The 16,417-nt window shown below is 40.3% G+C and overlaps 1 protein-coding gene across 1 annotated transcript in view; it reads left to right on the forward strand.

The window, feature by feature from the left end:
• DCUN1D4 (defective in cullin neddylation 1 domain containing 4) overlaps nucleotides 1-16,417 on the forward strand; it is a gene marked incomplete at both ends in the record, with an annotated part of 65,773 nt that overhangs the window by 8,221 nt on the left and 41,135 nt on the right. Inside the window, 2 exon segments of the mRNA XM_079718233.1 lie at nucleotides 10,554-10,624; nucleotides 10,800-10,839. Of these exon segments, the coding sequence (XP_079574359.1) occupies nucleotides 10,554-10,624; nucleotides 10,800-10,839 (111 nt within the window).

Here is a 16,417-nt window from a genome sequence, read left to right on the forward strand (position 1 = left end):
GATCCTGAGCATTAAATTAGATAGAACACAAAGTATTTCGAGAAATGCTGGCCCTTTTCTAATGATTACTGTGTAATGACAATTCCTTCATTAGGCTTTAAAAGGAGACCCTTGGGAGGAAAACAGGTTATAAGAAAGAAAAGAAGCAAGTGAAGCGTTCCCTCACTTAGTCACTCACCAAACCTTTTTTCTTGCTGCTGGGTGCTGCTGTAACAGCATGACTGAGCCTGGTCCTCGTGTTTAAGGAGCTTCCTTCCAGCAGGCTTAGTGGTGGATGCAGAGAGGTCCTGGACAGTTGAAGTATGGGACAGGGCAAGGTTATTTGGATGCCCAGGGTGCTTTGGGAACAAATAGGGAGTCATTAAAATTAGACTTCAGGGAAGGGTTAGCTATTGTCATGTGGGTTTAGCTTTTGAAGTTTTATTACCTGAAGAAAAAGATAGGTGTGTGTGCCTGAGGGGTGAGGTGGGAGGGTGCTTTCCAAGCAGAGGGAACAGCCTGGCAATAGCATGGGAGTTGGATAGGTCAGAGCAAAGGGGGGCGAGGTGGAGAGATGGTCAGGAGCCACGTGAGAAGGGCTGAAAAGAGGCATCAGGGAGGGTTTATGAGTGGAAAGGAGGTGAGGGGAGAGAGAGAAGTTAGAGGAGGTGGGGTGTGGGGAGAGAAGAGGAACAAAGTGGGATGGGGAGGGGAGGGACTGACACGTTTATACACAGTGATTATCCTTGGGCTGCTCCAGCTGCCGTGCCTGCGTTAACTCATGTAATCCTCACCACAGCGCTCTGAAGTACGTTATGTAGGTACTGTTATCCCCATTTTACAGATGAGGAAGCTGAGATACAGAAAGGTTAACTAACCTTCTCAAGGTCACACAGCTGATAGGTGGTGAACTGAGATTCTAACTCAGGCATTTTGACTCCGGGGTTTAGGTTCCCACCACTGCCTATGAAATAATACTCACTGTTTTATCTGTGCTTTTCATTTAATCCTTATGGTAACCTGGCAGGTATATTGGAATTCCATATTTTGTCACTGTTATCTTTGTTTTGCAGTTGGTTCTTTTCTTCTTGGAATGGGTCCCAACAGGATAAGGTCTAGGATGAATTCCTCCTTTCCCACTGCTCTTCTTCCCCTCATTTCTGCCATCTCACAATGACAGTGGGCAACTGGGCAACTCGCTGGGCAACTGATTGTTGAGTATTTCCATACTTTTTCTTTACTCACTAATGAAATAGTCATTTTTAGTCTTAGATTTTCTTTTAAACAGACATTTGTATTAAGAACTTTTTAAACACATAATTTTTATATATAGGAGATACCTAACAACATTGCAGAAAAGCCAGAAAGCTTACCTTTCAGTAGAGCTACTAATGTAGTTTTTGTGTAACATCTTTGAAATGATTCTTTCCTTTTCCTGTAGTTGAGGGTGAGTTTAAGTCTTTTTCCCCTTTAAGATCTCTTTCTACAGATTCCATTCCCAAAATTATTAGACCACAGATTACTTGTTCTTAATTAAACAGGAAGCTGAGAAGGAGTGTTGTACATTCAAGTCCAGGCAACTGGCGATTGAAGTGAGAGTTTTAAACAAGAGTTTTCCTCTTGTCATCCCTTCTGCCCCGTCTTTACTTTTTGATCTTCTGGGTTCAGTCTGTCTTAGTCTCTTCTATGTTGAATAATAATAGGGATTAAAATAATAAACCTTCATTAGTGCACAGTATGGGCCAGCGCTGTGCTGAGTGCTTGGCATGCACCGTCTCAGGAGCCCTCACAAGCCCTTGTGAGGAGGGGCCTGCTGTTCTGGTCTAGTGAGGTTGGGTTATAGGCAGGACCCTCAGCTAGGACGCCGCAGAGCAGGGACTCTAACCCAGGGCTTTCCGAGGCCAGAGCTGCACTCTTTACCCTAAATCTGGCCTCTTCTGACATTAGTGAGATGAGAGGGTGATTTTTACTCTGAGCAATGGAGTGGACGGATCTGTGTTCTTCCGTGGGTAGGGTGGGGTGAAGAGAATGAATCTAGGGCCCTGTGTACCTTGTCACGGTGGGAGAGCAGCCAGACCGGCTGTCCTGAAGTGGCCGACTCCGTTGAGATGGCACCACCAGCAGGCACAGGCTGTGCAGTGGATGACGGGTGCTAGGTGGCACGCCGCCTGTCTTGGGCGGGTGGCTTCTCTCCCAGCCGCTTCTACAGGTCCTGTGAGAGTTAGGAGGAAAAAGCCAGCAGCAGTGGTGTGCTTGGTTGGTTTTAACTTCAGGTCTTGTGTTCCGTGAAAGCGCCGAGTCACCTGTGATGACCTGCTCCCATTCCTTGTCAGTTTTCCCCTTTCCATGCTCCCCTTTTTGGCTTTGTGCCTTATAAATAGCAAATATTTATTGATGAGGAGAATGATATTAACACCTTCCTCACTGCTACTTTGCTTCATTTAGTTTTCACCTAGCTTTTCGACCTTGAAAAGCCTGGATCTTGATCTTTTCTTCACGCTGCAGAGCTTGCAGTGAATGAGCTGAACTCCCCTCTGGCCCACGCTGAGATTGTGACGTGGATATGGATTGGCTGCGGCGGGCTGGGGATCGAGGCGAGGGTGGGGACGGAGCTCTCCTCTCTGGTTGCACTGTAGAGTCACCTGGACTGCTTGAGAAGCCTTTGACAACCCCACTCCTATTTTTATTTAGTTGGTCTGGATTGGGGCCCGGGCCCTGGCAATTATTCGCACTGCCCAGGTGACTCTGATGTGCAGTGGCTGGATTAATGCTCAGGAGCTTCCTGGGTGCTTGGGGTTTGGTTTGGGCTCGGGGGCAGAGGACTCCAAAGCTTGTGGCTGCCCGCCTCGGGCCCTGCCCTTGGCGGAGAGCACAGGCCACCCTGCTCGCCATGCAAGTGAAGCAGAGTGCCGCGGAGCCGCCGCTCAGGTGGCGCCTGCCGTGTGCCGGACATCGTGCTGGGCACCTTGCGGCACGGGTTAGTTTGATCCTTACAGTGTCCTTAGGAGGCAAGCACTATTACCATCCATTTTATAGACCAAGAAATTCCTACTTCTGACAAGTTAGACAGGCCCGCGGTATGAAGCTGACCCACAACCTGGCTTTTGGTTTTTTCCTAGCTGTGGAAAACTCGTTTCGGATCTTTGTGTTTTAATAATTTGGCCTCAAATGTGAATATGTTTGTTTTAACGAATGAGACGTGTACTTGTGCCATCTCACATAGCTAAATGACGATCAGTTGGTATGCAGAAGTGTAAATTGGTGTCTGTAATCCCAGTTGAAAATACTACTTTTTATAGCGTCAAAAGCAGACTTCATTTTATGGTGGATTTTGTCTGTCAAGTTATTTTGAGATAAAACTCATTTCTAATGACCTTTTTTACTTAAAATTGCATTTTGTATTTGTCTTTTAAAATGACTTATACTCTGTATGCTTGAGCTCCTCCCTGACTTGTAAGCTGTATAGATCCTCCCTGACTTGTAAGCTGACCCCCTCTTTACACTCTGGCTTCTGTAACCTTCCAGGGTACTAAGCAAATCGAATCTCAGCATTTTAAATGTGCTCCAGTCTCGCCATCGCAAAGCCCAAACTCAGCAGTCCCTCAGTCCCCCACCCGCACCCCAAAAGCCATTACTGATTTAGTTCTTCATTTTCATTGTCATCAGAATGCATTTATTAGTACATATCTGTGCATAGTGCTTATTAAAAATTTTTATACCCGAGGGCATTGCTCACTGATTGGCCACCTGGAGCTTAGCTAATAATAAAATACTTTTGTGAATCTTCAGTGACAAAAGGAAAGAGGTGTACTTAATAGAAATAATATAGGCGTTATGTATCTTTTCTGAACCATCTTTTCTCCAAAAAAGAAAAAAAGAAGTTGGTAGGTTGTTTTAGATTTTACCAGTTTTAGTATCTTTTTATTTAATATTAAAGTTCTCTAACTTTGTGTGCTTGCTTATTAACAACCTTGGGTGGGAAATGCTGCTGCTTTTTACCCCTGATGGAGTGTGAAGATACATGGGCACTTGCTCCCATCAGAAATAAGCTAGAATGGAGGAAGGGGCTTTGGATTGGGAATTAGAAGATGTGAATTATCCCCAGCTTGGCCACAACTAATTACCTGACCCTGCTTGGGCTAATTTTCGTAGCTCAAGGAGAATTTTTGAGACTTGGACAAAAGGACATGAAATGTTGAGCTTCCTTCTCAGCACCTGAAAGCAATCTTGTTGGTTTTTCTCCCAGTACAATCACATTTTGTGTAGAGGTTAGTTCTAAAGTCCACAGGTAAGGTGAAAATCACCTGTATTAAAAATATCACTGGAAATACTTTCAGAAGGTGCCCCTCATCAGAGATTGTCTCCAGCACAGCAGTTCTTTCCTCTAGCATTGGGACAGGTCGCTGGCTCTTCAGGTGAGCACCAGTTGCAGCAGCTGGCTTATGTTTAGGGACTGTGTTTTATAAAGAATACATTTCTTTAAATACTTGACTCATACAAGGTTGTGAGATCCACGTGGCAACTGAGCCGACCCAGTGACTGTCAGATTCCTGTTGCCCAGCTCCTGCTCATTAAGTAGAGACCTTGAGGGCAGTTACTGGGACAATTGACTTTTCTTCTCTCTCCCTCTTCATTTTGCCAAGCAATTGAGTTGAATTTGTGTGAGTTGAATGTGGATGTCCTGCAATCCCGTTGTACTCAGGATGTCTTCCCTCCACTTTTGCTGCCACAGTATACCTTAAGACCCTAATCATTTCCCACCTCAGCCACTTCCAGTAGTCTTCATGAAAGGCCGCTCTAAATCCAGGCTACACACTCGCATAGGGAAGTTTATCTAAAAAACTGATTAAAACACTTTCATGGCACCCAGGCTCACAGCAGTGCTTCTCAGACTTCTCTGCCAGCGTTCTGCTATGGCAGAATTAAGGCCTCTCGGGATTCTGGGAGCGTAACTTGGTCTGGTGAAATTTCTTTCAAATTTTGTGCCATAGTCATTTTTTTGTTTTCATGTGAAAACAGTTGTACATGAATTACCTTTGAGTAGGACTGATGCTGCTTGAATGTGCCGTGTTTATCTGTTACATTTGCATACCCTCTGATGGTCCAATTGGAAATACAAGTCCTTAGGAGATTAAACTCTTAAGCAGGATTCAGAGCTGCCTTTTTCTGACCTTGCCTGCCTTTTGAATTTCCTGATACCATGCTGCTTCTCACATATGAAGATCTAATGGTGTGAATGCACTGAAATACCCTGAACATATTGAATTTAAGTTTTGATGCCTTTGTACCTGCATTCATTTATTTCTTGAGTACTTATTGAGCACCTGATGTTTCCCAGGTATTGCTTTAGGTACGAGGGATACAGCAGTGGACAAGAGCAAGCAAGTTCTCACCTTTGTGAAGCTTACATTCTAATGCGAGAGGAAGATGACACACAAATATGACATATATGAGGAGGTACTAATGCCATAAAGAGAGGTAAAGCATGGTAAAGTGATAGTGAAGAATGGGTCCTATTTGTTGGGTCTGGCAAGGTTCTGTAAGAAGGTGATATTTCAGTGGCAACCTGATTAAGTGTGAGAGCAAGCCATGTTATTAGAGGAGAGAGTGCTCAATACAACGAGAATAGCACGTGCAAAGACCCTGAGGTAGGAGCATGCTTGGAGTGTTCACAGAATAGCAGGAAGCTCACTGCAACTGAGAAGAGTGAGCAAGGGGAAGATGAGTAAGAGATGAGATTGGGTACATGGGTAGAGGTGGAATGTGCAGAGAGAGCCCTGAGTCCATGATACGGACTTTTCTTTTGCTTTGGATGCCTTGCCCTTCCATGCTTTGGGTGAGGTTGAAATTAATTTTAATTTGTTCCACATGGTAGTTGGTTGCCCCTCTGTTTGCGAAATAATTATCTCTTGCCCACTGATTTGAAAAAAAAAAGGCAAAAGATTTATTCGATCTGAAGAGAAACCAGAGTATTTCATTGATTTGAAATGCCAGTTAATCATATTAATTATATGTGTTTATACGTACTTACAAACATACAGACATGCTTGCAGGCATATATACAGACATATGTTTATTAGCTTTCTTCCATTGATTTGTATTATAATTATTTTTATAATTACCTCTATACCAGGCATTGCCAAACTACAGCCCATGGCCCCAGTCAGGCCCACCACCAAGTTTTTATAAATAAAGTTTTATAAATAAAGTTTTATTGGAACACAGCCACACTCTTTTGCTTGTGTATTGTTTATGGCTGCTTTTGAGTTACAATGGCAGGGTAGTTATAACAGAGGTCGGATGGCCCACAAAGCCTAAAATATTTAAGATCTGGCCCTCTGCAGAGAATTTACCAACCTCTGCTTTATATTATGTATTGTCTGATAGGGCAAATTCTTCCTCATTCTTCCTTTTCAACAATTTCTTGGCAAGTCAGGCATGTTTGTTCTTTTCAGATGAACTTTAGAATCAATCTGCTAAGCTTGCCTGACTCCCTTCCTTTTCCCCCACTTCTTTTTTGGGATGGGGAAGTGGGAGGCAGGGAGAATAGGAATTTGACTGCATTTAATTTGTACTTTAGTAAAGGGTGAAGTGATCGCCTTACAATACTGGGTCTTTCCATTCCAGGAATATAATATCTCTGCGTTTTTGTCTTTCAGGAAGCTTTCAGTGTTTCTTCATTTGGTTGTTGCATGTTTAAGCTTATTCCTACGTGTATTATTGCTTTTCATTGCTGTTGCAATTAAGATCACCTCCCAGCTATATTTAACAACTGACTATTTATGTCATAAAAGAAAGGTTTGGATTTTTATGTATTTAAATTGTTTCTGACCCTCTTACGGAAGTAAACTCCTCTTAGGACTGTTAATTCTGAAATTTGATTCTTTTGGTTGATGGTCATTGTCTGAACTTACCAATAATTGTTTTATTCCTAATATTTATGTCTCTGCCTATGTTGTGGGATTCTATACCGAGAGTAGTTTGGGGGAAGTGAATTTTGACTCTCATTGGCGTTCACTTTCTTCTATTATGTAGGTCACAGCAAATGGTAATTATGTAAAAACCCAAACAAACCAAAAAAAAACCCTGGAAAACTTTATGCCCAGTCAGCATTTGTTGATCATTTTTAAGAATGCCCAGAAGATAATTTAGGCAGACCATTTATCAAGCAGGCTGTGCCTTTCTGCAGAGCCATTTGTCGCTTTTAATACAGAATGTAGGGTTCGCATGTCACACAGGAGAGTCAAACCCAGTGACTACTGTGGAGGGCCTTTTGATCATGGACTAAAGTTGACTTAACTGAGCATTTATACTTTGGAATGAAAATATGAGCAGAAGGGCTTCCCTGGTGGCGCAGTGGTTGAGAGTCCGCCTGCTGATGCAGGGGACACGGGTTCGTGCCCCGGTCCAGGAAGATCCCACATGCCGTGGAGCAGCTGGGCCCGTGAGCCATGGCCACTGAGCCTGCACATCCGGAGCCTGTGCTCCACAATGGGAGAGGCCACAACAGTGAGAGGCCTGCGTCAGCACAAAAAAAAAAAAAAAAAAAAATGAGCAGAAGGAGATTTTATGAATGAGTTAGTACTTTCCTAAATATGTTCTCTGTAAAGCATTTGATCTTTATCCTTAACATCTATTCCTTAAGGATGTGAAATCTATTTTAGATTTCAAGGTCTGTTACTTGCCCTGAGCACTGAACAGATGAACCGTAAATTCAATATGTGTTAACCTTTGTGGATTTATCTTTTAATGCCATTTTGGTCTTTTTTTCCTGAATTTGTGTCTACTCCCCAGCTTCTTACCTTGGTGAAACTAAAGAAGAACTATTCTGTTCATGCTGCTGTTCCTTTTCTTTTTCCCTTTCTTTTTGGTGAAGCGATGATAAGGTGGTTATGGTAGTAGACGCTGGATATGGAAATAGAGAATTACTGACATATACTATGTGACTTGTGAAATGAACCTTGTTGCTTACCTGTTGTTTACAACAGTCTGTAAAATGAAGCTTCATGTATAGAACCCGATCTTAAATGCTTTTGTATATTTTTTTCCACCATCATTATGAACGTCAGTTGGTGATATGAATATAGATAGAAACGCCATCATACACAGTAGAGATGAATCAGGCCACATGCCTCAGTCACAGAGGGAGCTCCAACTTTGAGATCTTTGATGTGCGGCTTGACTTGGACCTACAGAAAGTAGAAACCATTGTAGATAGCTGTGTGGTGTGGAAAATGGTATAATCAAATAGAGTGATAATTGATGTCTTTTATTCGGCACTCACTGTGATCCAGGCATTACATTGGCTGTCTGCCACATCCAGGCATTGTAATCTCACTTCACAACTGAGGACATTGAAATTTAGGTTAAATAACTGGTAGGCCTGAGATTCAAATTGACTGTTAGACTCCAGAGTCAGGTTGTAAAGCTCAGTAAGTGGTATTTTGGCAGAAGCCGTGTGCGTGTGTGTGTGTGTGTGTGTGTGTGCGCGCACGCGCGTGTATGTGTATAGAAGGATTTAGCAGTTTTGTTTAGATTCTCCAGTGTGAATCTTGACAGTTGAATTAACATCAGGGTGGTATGGCATGAGTTCTGGAGACCTCATTGCTTCAATGATCTTTGGCAAACCCCTTCTGTGTGGCCTCAGTGAGAGAGAATCTAGACCCTTAAGTTTTCTGGTTTTGTTTTTTTGGGGGGCCCAGGAGCTTAATTAATATTTCAGGATGTTAATGTAGTATATCATTTGTCTTCCAAATTTTAAATTGAGAGAGTACAAAAAGGGGGTTTATGGCTTGGTTGTAGGTGCCAGGGGAGGGGGGCAGTGTAAGATTAAGCTCCCAAAGCCTTTGCAGGTCAGGAGGAGGCTGTTGCTTCTAGTTTTAGAGCCCCCTACCCAGCTTTATGAAACAGAAGCATAAGTAAATAAATACACACACATATACACACTCGGATACCCCAAATGGTTTTTAATCATGTTCTGTGCAGTCGCACTAATTAAGATGGAAAATCAAGGTCTGTGCACATTATGTCATTTACCTTAAATATGGCTAAACCATTCAGATGCCAAATAATTAATAATGCAAAATAGTTAACACATGTCTATATTTGAAGCCCTGCTCTGGTTGCCTCTCAGCCAAGAACTCTGATTCTTTGGACCATTCTCGGTGGCTGTGCCTGCGGCGTGCATGTGCCAGAGCTGTGCATGTGCGCATGTACACGTGCAGCCCGCTGCTCCCAGCAGCGGCATGTGCATGTCAGGGTCTCCGCTGCCTGCTGGCCCCTCTGCCCTCCAGGCCAGCCTAGACCTGGATTCCTGGCACAATTTAGAAAAGAAGGTGAAGCTTTCTAAATGCTGGCAAGTCCGCTTGCTTTCCAGATTCGGAGCAGCAGCCCAGAGAGTCCAGCCCCAGCAGAGACAATTCGTGTTGTAGTGTCCGTGCTTTGCATCTGATATGTGTCCCACATAAAATTCCAGTGAAGGGAGATTATTTTGTTTTTTATCCAAATGGCATAACTTGGAAAGTTACAGTATCTTTTCAAGGTTATTTTCAGACTAACCTTTACTAGTCTTTATGATAGTAAAGAAAAGGAACTACTGTAAATCTTGATATTTTATGAAAATGCTTCTATTGCTTGTTCAAATATGAAATTATTCATAGACTTTTAACCCATATTCGCATAGCTTAATATGTAGGCAAGCATACTTTATAAAAAACATTTGAAATTGGAGATTCAAAAGCCTAACAGTTTAAAGTTTTATGTTGTGCAGGATTGTATGATGGAGCAACTTAATTCGTCTTGTGTGTATGATTCATTGTGCAGTTACTAGAGACGGCATGTGGAGACAGTCTTTGATTTGGCCATGTTTCTCTGCGAGTGTGAGTTCTGCCTCTGTGTTTCTGGTTCTGTGGCACATTTTACTGTTGCCATGCAGGTAACTATAGTCTACATCCCAGAGCCCTGGCCTTTCAGACTGGGAGCTTGCAGGATAGTCCTTTGATCTGTCTGTGTTTGTTAAATTAGGAAGGGGAGGGGCTTAGATTCCATTTCTGCTCTATGTTATATAAGAGCCGACAAAATAAGTATATTGTAAGAAATGCTGAGTGGTTGAGATGCTTTCCTATTATTTTCTTGCCAGGAGCTTGATATTGTGCTTGTAATTCTGGGGAAGAGAAAGAGAAAGTGAACAAGTTTCATTTGAGATCTGTCTTCTATTTTTGTGACTTGTTTAATTTGCTAGCATTATTGATATTTTTCTTTTAAGCTCAAGTTTATTGCTGATAGGCTATTGTAACTACTGAAGTATTTTTGTTTTACCTTACAATTCACATGAAAATTTCATGAACTTTATTTTAACATGTGGTTGGGAATTTAATTTTATTGTCAGACTTTATTTCTAGCAGATAGGTTGGTAGTTGCATGTTGTATCTTATTTAATAAGTATCAAATTAATGGAGATAGAATTCAGTTGTATCAAACCATTTGTTTATCTTCACTTCTGAGCTTTCTTTTTTAATAGTCTTTTTGCAATATGAGAAGTAAATGACACTGAATTTTCCCCTTTTCTTTTAAAGACTTTCAGCTGAACTCTCATCTCTCAACACTGGCAAATATTCATAAGATCTACCACACCCTTAATAAGCTAGTAAGTCAATCTTTTAAAGACAAAACTACCAGCTGTTTAAAGTAGTAGTTTTAAATGGATTTGATAAAATTTAGATTATGGATGTTAAGATATCAGCTGTTTATGAAAATATTGAATTTTAAAGCTTGCTGTATGGTATGTGATTTCTTGGTAATGATGAACATATTTCTTGCAGAATCTAACAGAAGACGTTGGCCAAGACGATCACCAAACAGGTATCTATAAATGCTAACACTACTTAATTTTAAATAAACTTCCTAATATAAAGTTATAATGCATTCCATTAGCAAGTTGTTACTTGGTTGAGGGTTGTTTTTCAGGGTGTATGGAGGTAGCCATCTCACAGCTCCTTCCCTGGAGGAAATCTGTTCTAGGGCTCTGGTTTATAACAGAGTACTTCAGTTCCTTTAAAGGGGCTGGGGAGTCTCCCCAGTGGTTTCAAAATAATCATTTCTCTACTGAAGTGTTTTAGTTTATACTAAAAAGTTGCTACAGTTGTGCAATTTGGAAGGTATTCCATAAATATTTGTTGACTTGAGATGTAAAATGAGTTGATAGGTCGGTAGGGGCATGTGTGTGTATATGTTGTATAGGTCTTGAGGATTTATGAATGGGAAAACTGAAAGTTGATAATTGTAAACAATTCTCTAGCCCTGTGGTTCTCAAACTGTAGCTGGCATTATAATCACGGGGGGCAGGGGTAGTTCCAATGGATTGCTGGGCTCCACCCCCAGAGTTTTTGATTCTGTAGGTTCGGGGTGGGGCCCTAGAGTTTGCATTTCTAACCAGCTCCCAGATGATGGTGATGCAGCTGGTCTGGAGACCACACCTTGAGAACCACTTCTCTAAACTGTAATGATCATAAAGTTCAGAAACTTGCACTTGATCTGTAGTTATGAAAACTTCCAGCAAAAATGATTAAAATATATTTTAAAGTTTTTGAAAATTACTACAGTAATACATGAATACATGATTGTTAGAGAATTGTGAATAGCACAGAAGCAAATGAAGTAAAAAGCCACAGTCCTCCTTCACGTCTCCCAGTCCAGCCTTCCCCCAGTTTGCCACTTAATGTTGGTTCTTTCAGACATTTTTGTACCTGCATATATTTTTATAGTAGTGGTTTTTTTAAATTTATCATTGATGAGCTCATACTATACATACTATATAGCATCGTTCTTTTTTCATTTAATTTTTTAACTTAATGGTGTATCTTAGAGGTTGTTGGGATTTAGAACTCTCCCCACCCTTCCCCTCCAGATTGGTTCAGGATCAATTGAAAATTAGGCACAAGATGGAGATTGAAGTAACTGTTGTGTTGGAAAACACAGCTTAGAAGAACAATAAAAATGCAGAGGCTTTTCAGTATTTCAACTTAATTAGGTAGCCTTACACGCAATCACTGCCACAGCTAATTAAGCACAGCACACCTCCCGGCCCCTCTGTAACCCACCACTTATGGTGGAAGGATATCAGCTTCTGCTGGCAGGTTGATCTGAAAGGGAGTTCAGAAGGGGCTGGGCCCCTCTGCTCGGTTCCTCCCCACCCCAATCACCAGTTAGATCAGACATTCCTTCTTCCAGAGGAAGGAATGAGAGAAGGGGGAATATATTCTAGAAGGCCAGGCCACGGAGGGTCCCTTCACCTGATCTTTCTGTTTTAGTAAATATAGGTCAACTCAAGGCAGTCAAAAACAGTTTGCTTAATAATTTTATTTATTGATTGATTATAGCTCCTTAATTTTAGAAGCAGTGTATGCACATGGTTTTAAAAGAAATGTCAGAAAGGTGTAAAGAAGCGAAGGTTGCTGGCCCATTTTATGAGCCCTACCTCCCATCCCCACTAGTACTACACCCTTGACTCTCCAGAGATAACTCATATATTCTTGTATTTGTTTCCCAAATGACGATGGTCTGTGTTTTTCCCCAAATGCAAGGAAATGTATGTGCCTCTTGTTTTTGTCACTCAGTATATCTTGGAGATCTTTTCATTGCAGCACATTTATAAAGCTTTATTTTTCAATGACTGCATGATTTTCTGTTTCATGGATATATCATAATATGTTTCTATTGATACACATTTAAGTGTGTTGAACTTTTAGCTAATTTTCAGGGCCAGTTTTAAAAGTTTAAAAAAAACCCCACATTTCTCTCTACTATTCTGGAACAATATATTGGTAGACAACAGAGATTTTTTAAACTTAAGAGTTAGTGTAGTTTTGATTTTTTAAAACTGAATTTTGTGTTTGTAAAGCCTTTAGGTTGTCTTTCCCTTGGCTAAGGTAATAAAACATCTAAGTGCTGAGTCTTGTACATTCTGTAGTTAACGTTGAACTTTGGATTTAAATGAGTATTGTTACCGTGGTAATTTCACATTTAAATATTTAACCTGAGTGTGGCAATTTAATAACTATAAGCTATAATTAAGGAAAACGAAAGTGGAGAGTGTGTTTGGCCTCATGCCTCCTCTTTCACCCTTGGGGACAGTGGATGTGCCTGATATTTGGTATATGACTTGCTGGTGCAGTGCCTGGTACCTCGTATGTGCCAGTCAATGTCAATTAACAGTAGTAATTTCTCAGAGTGGTCCATTTCCCCATCTGGTTATAGCATCACTTGTGATTACCATACCTGACAGAGTATACTTTAAAAATTAAGTAACATAAAATCCATAGTGTTTGGAAATCTGAGAAAGTTAATCACTATAGTGCCTCTTTGTAGTGCCTCTTTGAATTTCTTGGCCCATCAGTAGTCTGAGCCATTTTTATAACAACTGTATATTGAAGAGCCAAACTAAGTGCAAAAGAGGCCTGTATCTTCTTCCCGCTCTGTTTCCTTTAACACTTTTCTTTGGTGCTTTCAGTCTTCTACCAAAAAAAGAAGAAAGAAAAAAACAAAAGGAGAGAGAGTGTGTATGTTAAAATTGGAGAAGTAGCACAAAATACTAGGAGTGAATTTAAAAAGCCAGAGAGGACCAAAAAAAAAAAAATGATGAAGGAGGATGGTAGATGTCAAAAGTCAGTATTGTTTAGAGAGAAAGGAAAGGAAATTTTTTGGTCTTAAATAGTAGGATAAAAATTGCGCATTTGGACACTACTAGTTTTACTGAAGCAAGCAAGTAGTTCAATGCTCTGTTTAAGAAAATGAAATAAAATATTTAGGTACTGGTAAGATGTCTTAAAATGCATACTATTTACCAACTTAAATTACTATATTGTGACATTATTCAGTGAAAAGTGAGGCGAAATGGCTATATGAAAAGTATTGAAATGGCAGAATGAACATGTAAAATGTTATTAAGTGAGTCAAGGCTATATGATACAACAAACTCATTATAATGAAAATTATAGACAGTGAGATTTTTGTTTTGGAACATGCATTTATACTAAGTTTGGAAAAGTCAGAAAAATTCTCTAATTGTATAAACCTGTTTGGGGATGACTAGAAACTGGGCACACAATTTAATATGTCTTACAAAAAATGAATCCTGAACAGGACCTTTTTTTACTTGAGGCCCACAGCAGGAAGATTAAATTAACAAAACAAAACAGTGGAGCAGTGACTTAGATACCATTTATTAAGAATAACATGCTTAGTTAAATTATTATCAAAACAGCCAGCTGCATAGGCATTAAAAAGCCTTTGGTTTGATCCAGGTAAACTTAAATTGCTCTTTAAAATTGATTTTTCTGGGACCAAACATTGGAATAGATATGTTAAAAATGTTGGCGGTATTTCTAGTTGTTTAATGTAAGAAGAATAGCTATATTCATTGACTACCTGATTTATTTGAAAATATAGTCAGTTAATAGAATAATTTATTTGTTCTTCTTAAAAACTGAACCAAAAAGAAATGACCCTGAACTCAAATCATAACCTTTGGTTAAAAAATAGAAACAATTTTTATTGCCTTCCTAAGGATCATTTAAACACTTCAGCATCAAGAAAGAGCTTCTAACGATGGGAGAGGTGATTTCAGAGTCACTGTCACAATGTAGAAATATTATAGACTGAACACCAGAATGTCTATCACGATAATGTGAAGGAGCCTGAACCATAGTTTGGGGTTACTAGTTGAGATTATTCATCTCCTCCTCTTCCTACTTCTTTTTATTTAATTAATTAATTAATTAATTAATTAATTAGTTTCTGCTTTATAACAAAGTGAATCAGTCATACATATACATCTGTTCCCACATCCCTTCCCTCCTGCGTCTCCCTCCCTCCTAATTAAGGTAGATAAAGTGATATAAGTTCTAAAGCAGTAAAGTCTAAATTTAATGATACGAGTAAATACAAATTTGTAAAACATTCATTTAGGTCTAAGTGTTTTTATTATAAAAAGACATCACAGAGTTATTTTAAGAAGCAGACATTCTAGAATATTTGTGTTTAAAAAAATCCAACCTGCCAGGAAACTTAGAATCAAGTGCTTGTCTTAACTGACAAATGGGAAAGAAAATCTGAAATGGTGGTGTATTATCTATTCATAGATGTTTCAAATTTCTGGAAACATACTGATCTCTAAGCATAACTTGATTTACGCTTATTTTAGGAACACATTTATTCAACAAATATTTGCGAGTCTACTGTGGGACTCTCAGTACTGTATATACTGTATTACTGCTGTACTAAGATGATATATTAGCTGCTGTGTCTGCACAGGTGAACAAAGCAGAACCCTGCAAACCAAGGTGTACTTTTGTGCATGAACCTAAAAACCTGAGTTGTTGCTCTTGCTCAGGTAGAATCCCTGGAGCCATGTGGGGTTGGGGGAGCAGCTTCCGGGCCACCGAGCCGTGAGTTGTGTGCTCTTTGTGTATTTTTGTTGACTTGGTTCATGTTGGCAAATTATTTTAGGTAAACTTGTTTTCCTCAGCGTTAAAAAATTGCTTTTGAGATAGCCTGGAAGTTTTCACTGTCATAATGGGTTCCAGGGTTCTACCTGTGGAGCTGTGCTGTGTCGTGCGAGTTGGACTCGTCCTTCCTGTGAGGTGGGGGGATGGCAAGAGGCTCAGTGAGCCAGTGGGTGCCTGGGCTGTAATGGGCACCGGGGACGAACAGACACCGTTTCATTGTGAAGGGTGGCCCCTAACAGTCACTCGCTTATGCCGATGATTAGAGCAGAGAGGTCTGAACGAACGCCATAGGAATAAGTGAAAGAACAAAATGCCAAATTTGGGATGCTTTGGGGCTAAAATACGAGTAAGTTTTACACCAGGAAAACCGATTTGTGGAACTTCAACAGTAAGAAAAAAAATAAAGTTGAAAAAGTTAGTTACTTTATGATGTTTGTATGTTTACCAGAAACATGATACCCTTGTCAAGTAGGAATCCGTGAAAGCAAGACATTATGCTAGTGTTTCTATGAAGAGGCAAATAGTAGAGGAGCCGGTGGATTGATCTTTATTGGTGAATATTGGTGAAGACATTATTTTATTTTATTTTTTTTATTTTTTCCCCCTTGTATACCCATGAACTCATCCAGCTTTAATATTTACCAACTGATGGGTGTCATGTTTTATCTATACCCCCACCTGTTTCACCCCATTCCATATTATCTTTTTTTTTTTAACATCTTTATTGGAGCATAACTGCTTTACAATGGTGTGTTAGTTTCTGCTTTATAACAAAGTGAATCAGCTATACATATACTTATATCCCCATATCTCCTCCCTCGTGTCTCCCTCCCACCCTCCCTATCCCACCCCTCTAGGTGGTCACAAAGCACCGAGCTGATCTCCCTGTGCTATGCGGCTGCTTCCCACTAGCTATCTGTTTTACGTTTGTAAAT

Source organism: Hyperoodon ampullatus (assembly GCF_949752795.1).
Source record: "Hyperoodon ampullatus genome assembly, chromosome: 1".
In the NCBI taxonomy this organism is placed as follows: domain Eukaryota; kingdom Metazoa; phylum Chordata; class Mammalia; order Artiodactyla; family Ziphiidae; genus Hyperoodon; species Hyperoodon ampullatus.